General features: G+C 44.1%; 1 protein-coding gene across 1 annotated transcript; it reads right to left on the reverse strand.

Annotated features, from left to right (window-relative positions):
* Window positions 1-471: 471 nt before the first annotated feature.
* Window positions 472-10,541, reverse strand: tubg1 (tubulin, gamma 1). The gene is made up of 11 exons (XM_083648619.1): window positions 10,402-10,541; window positions 9,924-10,036; window positions 9,387-9,554; window positions 9,224-9,292; window positions 7,640-7,719; window positions 7,325-7,451; window positions 5,086-5,172; window positions 4,161-4,310; window positions 3,430-3,582; window positions 2,632-2,793; window positions 472-1,800 (listed from the first exon to the last, which is right to left on the reverse strand). Exons 1-11 carry the CDS (start codon window positions 10,448-10,450, stop codon window positions 1,603-1,605), a joined length of 1,356 nt encoding a protein of 451 aa, XP_083504745.1. The 5' UTR covers window positions 10,451-10,541; the 3' UTR covers window positions 472-1,602.
* Between the last annotated feature and the right edge of the window lie 2,565 nt (window positions 10,542-13,106).

A 13,106-nucleotide genomic window follows, 5' to 3' on the forward strand; every position in this document is an offset into this window, starting at 1 on the left:
GTAATGAGCCTTAACGTTGGATGAACAGCCACTGATACACAGCAGCTCTCTACGTTCCCCTGTGGTAATGAGCCATAACGTTAGACGAACAGCCACTGATACACAGCAGCTCTCTACGTTCCCCTGTGGTAATGAGCCTTAACGTTGGATGAACAGCCACTGATACACAGCAGCTCTCTACGTTCCCCTGTGGTAATGAGCCTTAACGTTAGACGAACAGCCACTGATACACAGCAGCTCTCTACGTTCCCCTGTGGTAATGAGCCTTAACGTTAGACGAACAGCCACTGATACACAGCAGCTCCAGCAGGTGAGGGGCAGAACGGGCTTTCATTACATTGTACACAACTTAAAGAGCTTTGGTTGAACGACTAAGATGCAAAATGACCTTCTCATCCTGCTGAGCACGTTCCACTTTAACACTCGCCTACAGAAACCAATGCCAACAAGAAAATACAAAAATGGTAGAAAACATCTTTATTCCTCATTGTACACAGGTCCAACAGGCCAATGGTACGGTATATACATTTGGATGAGAATACAGAGGAACCAACTTCCCAGGTTGAAGTGCTAAAACTAGTTCCATCCTTCTGTGCAAATTGTGACTCTCTGTTATAGGTGACACAAATGCAGCTGCTTTCTGGATGCCGATGCGGTTTGTATGACACCATCACCACCAGCTTCTGGCTTAAACCCAACGTCAAATTATGATGACCTCGTTAGGCATGCACTGCAGCAATAAATCAGCTTTTTCTTTTTTACGAGAGCCTGATTATCCTGATGATCATTATGGGTTAATGATTGTGATTGTGTGTGTGGTTGTACTTATGAGAAAACAGCAGCAATGTTTGGGACTCAAGAGAGAATGTGATTAACCATCATGCCATACATCCTGTCAATCCTAATCCCATGACTTAACCCAAACATTTCATATGCGGTGTAGGCTTGCACACTGTAAATCAACAGCACAAAAAAGATAAGACTGCACTCGGTATAAAAAAACAACCCCAAAACAAGGCAACAGGTTCTTGTAACATTGTTTAAAAACAGATAAAGAAAGACTGCAATACAAGAGGGGAAAGGTAGAGAGGAGGAGAAATGAAAACGTCAAAATATTAACACCCATCCGTAAGGGTTTTGTACAGGGAGAGAAATACAGAGGCTGATTCTTCATCACAAACTCGAGGCGACAGGATTCTTACCATCACTCTTAGGGCAGGATTGTTTTACTTAAATGGGGTTTGGGAATCCGGTGGTTCTTGAGAAGGCCCCAGAAAAAAACAGTCATACTTTAAATTTCACCATTTAATTTACTGGTTAGTGCAGTGAGAGTAGGTATTGTTAACTCTTCTTAACCGGCTATGCCATTCCACGCTACATCAAATCTATCTATAAATAAAATGTTTCTCAGATGAGGGCCGGTAGCCAAATGTCTACATCAGTGGTTCTCAAACTTTCGCATGTCAAGGACCATCTAATATGATTTTTGCTTTTAGATGTTTTATTACAGAAAGTACATGTATGTAATCAATGATCAAAATAGTCATACATTCTGTTAATGAGTTACTACTGCCGTTTTTTGCCGCAGGGCGAGAAGTGCGTTCACTGCTCCTGCGTGCCCCAGGAGATGTAGTCGGGTCGCGTGGCGGCCTGGTACTCGTCGATCAGCTGCTGCACCACCTCGCGAGAGTTGTCCAGCTCGTCAAAGTTGTCCTTGAATATGTCCTCTTTGCGGAACTGCTCCAGGAAGGCCTCGCGCTTACGCAGTTTGTCGTACTGCTTGCACGTCCGCTCAAACAGCTGTGGGGACAGCGACAGAAGGGACAGGAGATGAGCTTCAGGACCAGTCATGCCCAAACTGCACCGATCTGTCTTATCCTGACTTTTCTCCAATTTCCCAAGCTTTTTAACTTTTTAACTGTAAATTTCATGTAAATGTCAATGCAAATTCATATTTAATATCCACAGAACACTACTCCATTCATGTACATATTGTATATATTTGATTTGATTGCACTTGCAACGTTGTGATTGTCTTTGGTTATCTTTCCTACTTCTTTATCTCTGTATATTGACCTGACCGCTACGCTGCATACAGACGCTAAGACAAATTCCTCGTATGTAACTTGCATACTGTGGCAATAAAAGTGATTCTGATTTTTTTTTCTCCTACCGTTTTAGTTTGAATTTATGAGCTGTCAAGATAAACGAAAAAGCAATCATATGACATCATTAAACTGTACTTCCATGAGATGGCTGAGATCAAATTTTATGGACAGTAATTTCCCTGTATAGAATTATGAAGGGGAAAATAGATAAAAAAGTTTAAAATAGGCTCTGCACCATGACTGACCATAAAAGTTTCTTACAGCCATCTCAGGCAATGATGGTGTCATTGGACTGCATTTTCCTTGATCTTGAGAACTCATGATTCAAACTACTGAAGAAAATGTGTATTTTAAGAAAAGGTCTACTTTTGCAGCATAACAACCCAAAACGCAATTTCTGCTACTACTATACTGCTATTTACTCAAAACAAACACAGGTCTCATGCGTTAGTAAATCTACTCTGTAAATACATACTAGAACAGAATGCAAGTGAACAGGCCTAGGGTGACTAAACTAACTTACAGAGGAGATGCTGGTGTGGTTGGCCATCATCAGGCCGCTGACGCGGTGGGCGGAGGGCAGGTAAGGGGACTTCCTGGATAAGGCCACCTGGATGCTGGCGGGACCCCACGGGATGAAATTGGCCAGTTTACGCTCCCGGATCCTCTGGAGGCTTTTATGCACCTAGAGTTCACAGAAAGCGTTTGCATGTCTCCAAACATGTTTGTGGATTTGAGGAAATTTGGAATGCTTGAGGCGACAGCCTGGCGTGATTTCTAACCCCACATAGGATAAGCAATAACCACGCCCTGTGGCGCCGGGATTGGCCAGGAACATTGAAGCTTGGGACTAAAGCACCTGGGGTTTTTCATCTTTTAAAATAAAGATGTTTAAAAAACTATTGCTACATTTTCAGTGCTGTACCTTTTCTCTGGGTAAGAATTGAGCTTGAAATTAACGATATGATACATTATATTATATGAGCTATGAACGTGAACACAACACCATTTATATTATTGCATGTTTTTGTAGATTGTGTACATTGTGTAGATTACAATTATTATGCTTATTATTATTATTACTATGCTAAGGAAGGTAGGTGACCATAATTCATTTCAATGTCCGCTCTCAATATCGCTGTCTGTTCTCAAGAGCTATTCAGTTGGTTCATGAAATCGCTGGGCTGCGTGCCCTCCAGTGTTGCTCCTGGCCAATCCCGGCGCCACAGGGCGTGGTTATTGCTTATCCTATGTGGGGTTAGAAATCACGCGACAGCCTGACACTGCACGTTGACACCCAGACACAGGCACGCACACCTACCTGTGTGGGGTCGACCTCTCCCTGGATGATGTTGAGGATGGCGATGTAGCAGTGGTTGGTCTGTCGGTCTCGGCCGGTGGACACCATTACATTCTTGGGCTGCAGAAGCCTCCGCATCACATCCAGCACGGTGGTTTTCCTCACACTGGCCACCTGAAACAGGAGGGAGAGTCATTCCAAATGACTTGGTATTCAGTTGATCGGCTGTGGACATACACACCGTCTACACACAGTCTATTAATTTGCATCACACACACACACACGGTATATATATATATATATATATATATATATATATATATAGGGAGAGAGAGAGATATATATATATACAGATATCTCAACAATCAAATTTTGCGATAAAATAAGTACCAACATACCAATAATACACCAATAAATACATTAAGCATCTTGCGCAAAAGCAGAGACTAAAGTCAGACTTGCAAATGGAATTATACTGACTGAACAGTGCACCATAAAATAAACCTTCCAAATCCTAACTTCCAGATCAATTTCCTGATATGTGTAATGGGATGAGATCATCTCATGAATGATGCTGAATCACTTTTCTTGTCTCATATGATACAACCGAGATGGGTTGTGGTGAGGAAGTGAAGGACAGGAGTGGTAGTGGAAAGCTTTGGGGAAGCACACAGCCCCAAAAGCAGCACAACATCACATTTCACTGTATCACTCATCAAAAATGGATCCCTGCGTCCGGCCAGTGAACTCACCGATTGGTCAGTGGTGAGCGGTGTGTACCCAGTCATAAGGAAGTGGAGGCGGGGTGTGGGGATAAGGGATGCAATCAAACCGATAAGGTCGTTGTTCATGTATCCTGGGTAACGCAGGGTGGTTGTGCTGGCAGACATGATGGTGGAAACCTGCATGTCGAAAAGGTTAGTTAGAGACAAAGCTTGGAAAGAGCTTGCAGAGATATTGCCTACATTCAAACTGTTGAAGTGCAGGCTCCCTGAAAGCAAACCAACAGTGACACATCTGACAAACCCTTTTTTTAAGCACCTACAGTATGTGTCACTCATTTGTGAGCAAGCTGAAATCCAGTCTGACGTGCAAGTGGCCAAACTGGTTTGTAAATCTTGTAATTTTTGCCACGAGCAAGAACATCATGTCTCTCTCAGACGGTTTGTTTTGGCTTTTGTCAAACAGAGGGAGACTGCAAACTGGTCCCGTGTGAAACACCTGCTGATGACTGTGACCTGGGAACATAACCGGAGGAGATGAAAGCCTGAGTGATATCTGTCACTCACCATCTGATTAATCTGTGAAGGAGGGGTTCTGGATATGATACCTGGATATGATATCTGTCACTCACCAGCTGATTAATCTGTGAGAAGGGGGGGTTCTGGAGATGATATCTGGAAATGATATCTGTCACTCACCAGCTGACTGATCTGTGTGTAGTAGGGGTTCTGGATATATCTGGATATGACATCTGTCACTCACCAGCTGATTGCTCTGTGAGAAGGAGGGGTTCTGGATATATCTGGATATGACATCTGTCACTCACCAGCTGATTGATCTGTGAGAAGGAGGGGTTCTGGATATATCTGATATGACATCTGTCACTCACCAGCTGATTGCTCTGTGAGAAGCAGGGGTTCTGGATATATTCTGGATATGACATCTGTCACTCACCAGCTGATTGATCTGTGAGAAGGAGGGGTTCTGGATATGCAGTCGGTCTGTGGCGATGCGGTTTAGAGACGTGTTATCCAACACCACCTGACACACAACACACACAAAGACAGAAGGCAATTATCAAACAAACCAAGAGGAGAGAGCAGGCCGAGATTCCTCCCAGCACTGGAACAGGGTGAACACACTGCAAACACCACAGCCGACGGGCAACTGGCACGTACGTTCTGCGCCTGCAGCATGAGACCTGATTCATGAAACAAAGCAGCCATTTCGCTCACTTAAAGGTTTCGTAATTATAGCGACGTCTTCTAATCGAGAATATGTCTGATAAAAAGTTGCAAACGGCCCTGGCGTATGTCAGCCCTTTCGTTTGTGGGAGAAGAAAGGAAGAGGTGGAGGTGGAAAAATAAGAAAGAGAAGAAAAGAGAAACCGCACTAAATGGGTGATATCCTGCAGCGAGAGGCTTAATGGACTTTCCCAAAGGCACGTCATCGGGAAAGTATCCGTGTTTTGGAATGATCAGATGAGATATAAAGCAGCAGCCAATCAGAGTGATTTCTCTCACCAACGACCCGACGCGGAAAAGCCGCCGACAAAGCAGACTAGAGCCAACAGTGCGAGATACACCACAAACACCAGAGAGAGACATGGCCGCCCGCTGACGGCCGACTTGGTGTCTGGCGCTTTAGAGTAATGAAGCAGTCAGGGAAGCTCTTAAGAAGCAACACAGTGTGCTGTTGTTTACGACGGCTGAACATAAAAGGCACACTGTACAGTCGCAACAGGGCCACCAAGTCTCGGTCAGATTTTATTAGCTGTCTGGCTAATTTAATCAACGTGAGGGCCTTACGCAAGACCCTGGAGGAAGTAGGTATTAAGAGAGGAAACACCATTAGCCTGTCAGAGCATCTCAGACAGTAATACAATCATCAATTTAAGACTGAGATTTAATAAGCGTACATGTGTAATGCCTCAACGTTGGCTCTGAGGTTTACTCCCTTATTAGCCGGCTACACGTAAGCAGTGAGGCTACGGGTGTAACGCGGTTCACAAAATTTTACGGTTCGGATACGACACAGTGGTGTAACGGTCCGCTACGTTTCCGATACAACAAAAAAGTAGAAATGCCGGAGAAATGTCCTTACTTTGTTTATTTATTTTACTTATTTATTCTAGTATTTTCACAATCTAGTTTAAAGGTTTGTTTCAATGTACGACAGTGTATTTTAACACCATTGGCCTTTTTGTCTCAGTTTTAGTTTACCATGTTTAGTTGACCCTTTTTAAAGAAAGCACAAAACTGCCCTTAGGAAGATGTTATAGAGCCGCTGCAGCAACCAAGAACATTTACAAAGTCTTTCAAACCAAATGCAATAATTTTGTTAACTTCGTAAACATCATTCACATTGGAACCACGTCCGTTATTGTTGTCTCTGTCTGTACTGTGCATGTTGTGTTATTTTATTGTATATATTGTGATTTATTATGATGTGTTCTTAACCAACCTGCGAAGCCGAAGGCAAATTTCCACATTGTGGACAATAAAGATTTGAATTTGAATAATTTAAAATGACAACAAGCTACAATTGGGTAACCAAATAAACAAACCACACAATTCCACACTCAAGTTACAGTCACTATCCATTTAAAGCCCTCAAATCCCTTAAAACTGAAACAGGCCTTGCCTAAACTTGCCCAGCGCAGTATAGGCAACTGTTTTTGAAAGTCAGCTCCATTTCTGGCACAACAGTGTATGATAACCCTGTAAGACATAGCAAAACTGTAAGCATATTGTTACACTCCTAACGAGTATTTACAACCCAATACAACCCCCCTCTTACATCAGAAGAAATCCCGAAGCCAAATTCATGTAAGAGTCTGGCATCACAGTATAATTTTATTGGGAATTTGGTTGAACCCTTTCCCAGGAAAATAATTTCTTGTTTCCTGTTTTAAGTATGCGATTATCACATTTGTTTTCTTTGGTCCGGTTGCGTTGCACATTTACAAGTGAACCAGGGCTTATGAACAAACGCCACACTGACTCACAGCTTCATGTGGTGCTGTGCGGTTCTTTGGTCCCACACGAGCCACGAGGTCAAACGTCATTGCTCTCATCTACAGAAATGAGCCAAACTACAGACGTAAACGCGCCAGAGTTTGAGCCGGCACCACAAATCTAATCCCGTAGAGGAGACAAAGACAGCAATGTCATGAACATGAACTGCTGCTCACCACGCAGTCTGCATTCTGGGTGAGCCTCTTCAGCGTGAGCAGCGAGTTGTACGGCTGGACGACCACGTCACTCATCTCATCCTGGTTGGGGAAGACTGAGTAAGTCTGCACCAGCTTCTTTGGGTACCTAGAGATGTGGAAAAACACACATGCGCATAATATGATGTACAGCATATCTGACAAACCAGACCACAGGAAATTAAGTGGCACGACTGTAGAATGAGGCATGAATTCAGATTATTCAACAATATTCAGTTATTATTGGTCCAACCTAAAGAAATTAATTTTTTCAGCTAGGTGTCTGTGTGTGCTGACCTGTCATTGAGTTTCTCCAGCAGATAGGACCCCAGCCCTGAGCCCGTCCCCCCAGCAATGGAATGACACAGGACAAACCCCTACCAAGAGAAGAGGTGACTTATTACTCACACTTCAAGACAAATGTACAGCCGGGTGCCACGTCTGTGTTAACCCTACTACATACTGTAGGTGCCACGTCTGTGTTAAGTCTACTACATACTGTAGGTGCCACGTCTGTGTTAAGTCTACTACATACTGTAGGTGCCACGTCTGTGTTAAGTCTACTACATACTGTAGGTGCCACGTCTGTGTTAAGCCTACTGCATACTCTACCGATGCAAAGAGCTGAATGTGTGTGGGTGAGCAATTGCCTCTCTTCCTAGGCAGTTATATAAATGGGAGTGCAGCCCCACCTCACAAATAGGCTCCCTCTCCCCCCCAAGTCAGCCCTATAATACCTGCCTTCTACGCTTGCCTAGCTATTATCACCAGACGTCCTACACACCACACCCTGCGCGCGGACACACACACACACACACACACACACACACACACACACACACACACACAGCTCGGCCCACCTTCCAATGCACACACTCAATAATAATGTGGGGTCATGATGTGAATGCGTTAGAGAAATTGCAGACCTCCAAGGGGAAACGCCAGTGTTGTTTTATGGGAGGCTTACAGCTGAAGAAAGTAAAAAAAAAAAGAGAAAAAAGTCTTTGAATAATACTGGAGGCGTGGCTGGGGCTTTGCTGGTTTTAAGATGACATGCGTGGGCACCCGTTTTAGAAGTACTTTCAATCAAGTCACTCAATTCTATGCTCAAAGGAGGTCCGTTTTCTACCCGGGTAGAAATGCAACGGGATGAGACTGAAAGAAAGAAGAAAAAAACTACAAGTCGACTCGTTTCACGTTAGTCACATATGGCTACAATCACAAATCATCTCTTCTTCTGTACAGATAGAAAAAGCTGTCCCCTGTCTCGTTTCCCCCCCAAAGCTCTCCTTATGCAGGAGAGTGTGTGAACAGAGGTGTAGGAGGTCTGAAGCTCTCCTTATGCAGGAGAGTGTGTGAAGTAGGAGGTCTAAAGCTCTCCTTATGCAGGAGAGTGTGTGAAGAGAGGTGTAGGAGGTCTGAAGCTCTCCTTATGCAGGAGAGTGTGTGAACAGAGGTGTAGGAGGTCTTGGAGGCCACCCAAACTCTTGCAGATTAGCCTTTCCTCACACGAGCAGCAAGCATTACTGCATCAATAGAGAGGCATGACGCCATAACCGCCTTTTATGATTTCATATTTTGTTTTGTTGTAAGTGAATGTTTTCATGAGCATGAAGCCCACGGGTTGAATCTGAAATAAACCACTCATGAAAACTAACAACAATAATTGCAATGTTTTATCTATTGTCATACTGTCTGCCATGTTTGGTTTAGGCTCCTGATGCAATGATACACCTCAGTAGCTCATGGGTGGGCAGGGTTTATCCCGATTTCCATACTGTCACAGCCCTGACCAGCCCACCCTCAGCCTCACACTCTGTAAACCCTCATGAAACAAGTGTGAAACAGGGCCAGTTGCCTTGTGATAAAATCTGGACTTGCCTCCAGACTGTCGCTGCCATCCGCCTCCCGGTCAATGATATCAAAGATTTCTTCGTGGATTTTTTCACCCTGGGAAAGCACATTTTTAGATTTATTCAGTTTATCTCTTCAATTGGGATTAACTACACAGAGTGAATCAATACGTGGCATTTCCGACAATCACCTGTGAGTAGCCACTAGCCCAGTTGTTCCCGGCTCCTCCGCCATGCTCAGACAGAAAGATGTTCTCTGGGTTGTACAGGTTGGCGTAAGGGGAGTTGAGGATGGAGTGGATCACCCTGGGCTCCAGATCCAGAAGAACGGCGCGAGGGATGTAGTGCTCATCGTCGGCCTGTGGGTTATAGACAGACAGGTAGGGGTTAGGTGGTAATACTGAGCAAAATACATCAAACTGTGTTCATGATCTGCAGTCTGTAGGTTACTTTGCCCTTGCAAGGGCGATGCTGCTTCCATTTACACTGCAACTGCTCCATCTGGTGGTTTACATTGCAGTTACAAACATACACATGATCAGTGTCACTGCCTCTACCAACAGAAAACTGCATGTGTGGAAGAGAGTGGAGACACAGTTTGGCCACCTGCATCAATAGATCTATCTTCTCTTATACACTGAGATTACTGAATGTCAAATTCCCTGCTAGTACTGCATGTTATGACAGAAGAACGAACAGAATCATGTAGTCCACGGATGCTCCAGTACCTGATAGAAGAATACATCCTTTCTGTCGGTCCCTTCAGTTGCAAACTCCTCAACAATCCCCTCCGGGCTGATGCCATGCTCTGCGCACAGCTGCTTCCAGAACTCAAAACCAACTGCAAAGATGGAAAACGCAGAAATCATAAGGTTACTGACAACTGTAGTGCCTTGTGTTGCTCCTGGCTAGCAACGTTAGTAACGCAATGCTAGCTCTCATATTCCATTGTGTGCTATACGCTACGTACGAATAGGATCCAGCGAAAACAGTGTTAGTTAAACCTGATAACGTTCATGTACTGTATCTGTGGTTAGCAGATGAAAGCTGTTAACGTTAGCTAGCAGTTAAGCATGACACAGATCCATTTCAGCTAACGTTAAGCTAACTTACAAGCCTCTGAGTCTGCACAGCTAGCAAGCTAGCTTGCGAGGTAAGATCTGCCAAGCTAGCTAAACTGTACGTTTTTTTTTAATGTAACGTTACTTTGATTTCCACATTGTCCAAGTTGAAGCGTTATGATTTCCCGAGGCATGTTTCTTATTTAGCTAGCCAGCCAACCAGCCAAATAGCAAAGAAAAACAGAGGCTGGTCCTGCAGCAACCTCCGCTGTCTGTCCCCCTTCTTCCCGCTTGGTAACGACAACAGCGAGCGTGCGTCACCGTGGGTAATTGCCGCGCGCATGCGTGTTATGTGTTGTTGGGTGCGTTCCAGACCGTCTAGCTAGCTAGCATGACTGCAGTGTGCGTGGCCGAGGTCACTCGCCCGTTATTTCTACAATCTGCCCTGAAACTGTTCCACTGGTAGGGGCCACAATGCGGCACTGATGGTGCATGAAATACAGTCCACATGATGAATGAATACCCACGAGAAAGGAGGTAGATATGAGTTGGTATTTGTGAGCTTGCAGGTGATACAGTTCAAGTTTGTCATATTGCTGCAAGCACAATTGCAATGAAATGATTACTTGCAGAATCAAGATAATTTGCCATAGTGAGTCATCATATTACAAACCAGGAATTTGACATTGTGCAGTATGCAGCGCAGCGATCACATCAATATCAAAAGATGGATCAAACAGAAAACAAGCTAAAATTCTAAATATAAATTATAAAGTGCAAAGTAAACATCCTTTACAGTGATATATAATGGGGGGGTAGGATCATGTCCATGGGATAATGTCCATCATGTAAAATGTCCATGTAAGATGTCAAGTAAGGGGGGGACCCCAGTTGTTGCAGAGACGGTTTTGCTCAGGGGGGAGGGAGTGACAAAGTCCTGATTTGTGGGGGCTTTCGGGTCTCATTAAAGAGGTGGATGGCAGTTCTCCATGTGACGGGAGGTTCTGGTACTGCCAGACATCAGTCTTCTGCCATGAAGGAGGACCCTGATGAGTTTATGTCATGGATGGGTCGGCCATCATTTTCTGAGACCGCTTTAGCATCCTTGCAGTGTGTCCTGAATGGATGGCTGGCTGCACCCGACCACCTTTTCAGCACGGTGGATGATGCACTGCAGTCCGGAGATGTCCTTGCCGCATACCAGACGGTGATGGACGAGGTGAGGATGGACTCGACGATGGCGGTGTAGGAAAGTGCCAATGCTGCCTTTGGCACCTTGAACTTCCTCAGCCGCCAAAGTACATCCTCTGCTGTGCCTTCTTGGTGAGACCTTTGATGTTCTACTCTTCAGATCTTCAGGATAGCCATAGTAAAAAAAGAAACAATATTAAAGACATGATGGACTAAAAAGCAGATAATAATGTCATAATGAAAATCTGATCTGATGGCTACCTAGATATTTAATGTAGCCTCTAGGCTTACAATATATTATAATGTATTGTATTATGCAATACCATTATGTAGGATATATGCCTGTAGATATAAGATAAATAATATAGATATCGTATGGTAGCCTGGCCTATAAATTATGAGGACGGCAATGAAGATACCCGTACTCCACTGTCTCTGGGCTGGAAAAGCCTCAATGAACAGTCCACAGGCTGAGATCGATACAAAAATATAGGCTATGTCTTTTTATTCAAGAAATCAGCTGTGACGAAAGTGCTCAAAGTGCAAAAAAAGTGCACCTTCCTTGGGATCTGCCTATAATCTTCTTGTGAAACACTGATGCCAGTAGCACTGAGGATAGTCTGATCAACTGAAACGTTTGCTGCTTTTTAATTCACTTATTATTTTTGGACTTTGAGCACTTTTTGTCACAGATGTCTAATAAAAAGACATATTTTCAATGAACAGCCTATGGACTGTTCATTGAGACTTTTCCAGCCCAGAGGCATTGGTGTGTGCGGGTATCTTTGGTGCCGTCCTCTCAAATTTGTCTTCTATAATGACGCACCTAAGACAACCATGCTGATGCCCAAAGTAGGCGCATGTCATCCTGACTGTTTTGAGCCTATTATGCAATAAAGTGTGTAATAATAATCACAGACCTATGTGACACAGAACATGAACTGGTTTCAGGAGCCTGATGTCTTGGGGCAAAAACTGTCCCCGAGTGTGGTGGTCCAGTATTTCATGTACCTCTACTACCTACTGGATGGAAGGAGGGAGAACATATAATGGCTATAATGGCTGGGATGTGTGGGTCTGTTGGCCTTACTCAGGCAATGCTTACGGTACTTGATGTCCTATGGATGGGAGAGAGGTCCCAGTGATGGAATGGGTCATCTTCACCACCCGCTGCAGTACTTGGAGGTCCTGAACAGAGCAGCTGCCATATGCTATGAAACCCTATGATTGATCAACCCAGTCAGTATGTTTCCTACAATGCAGCAGTAGAAGTTAGATAAATAAACTCCCTCTGCCTCCCAAGGAAATAATACGCATACATGTCATGCGCTATCCTGCCCACCCATTTTGGGGTGTCGTGGGTCGATCTTATGTTGCCTGGGTCCAGACCTTCGAACAGCATTGCCAGGTGTACGATAATTATCACATTTGTAGGATAATTTTGCCCTCATACAATCAATAATGCCAAAATTCCCATAATGTACGATCATTTGGTCATGTGACACTTAGTTGTAATCAATATGGATCCTACATTATGTCTGTCTGTTTATACTTACATGTCTTCTCACATCTTTGCAGCCATTCATGCATTCATGCCCCCTAGGACAAAGTAATTTTAGTTCCGTGGTAGATGGAGTGCTGGAAATTCCGACTCAAGTA

Source organism: Poromitra crassiceps, assembly GCF_964638095.1.
Source record: "Poromitra crassiceps genome assembly, chromosome: 13".
NCBI classification, from domain to species: domain Eukaryota; kingdom Metazoa; phylum Chordata; class Actinopteri; order Beryciformes; family Melamphaidae; genus Poromitra; species Poromitra crassiceps.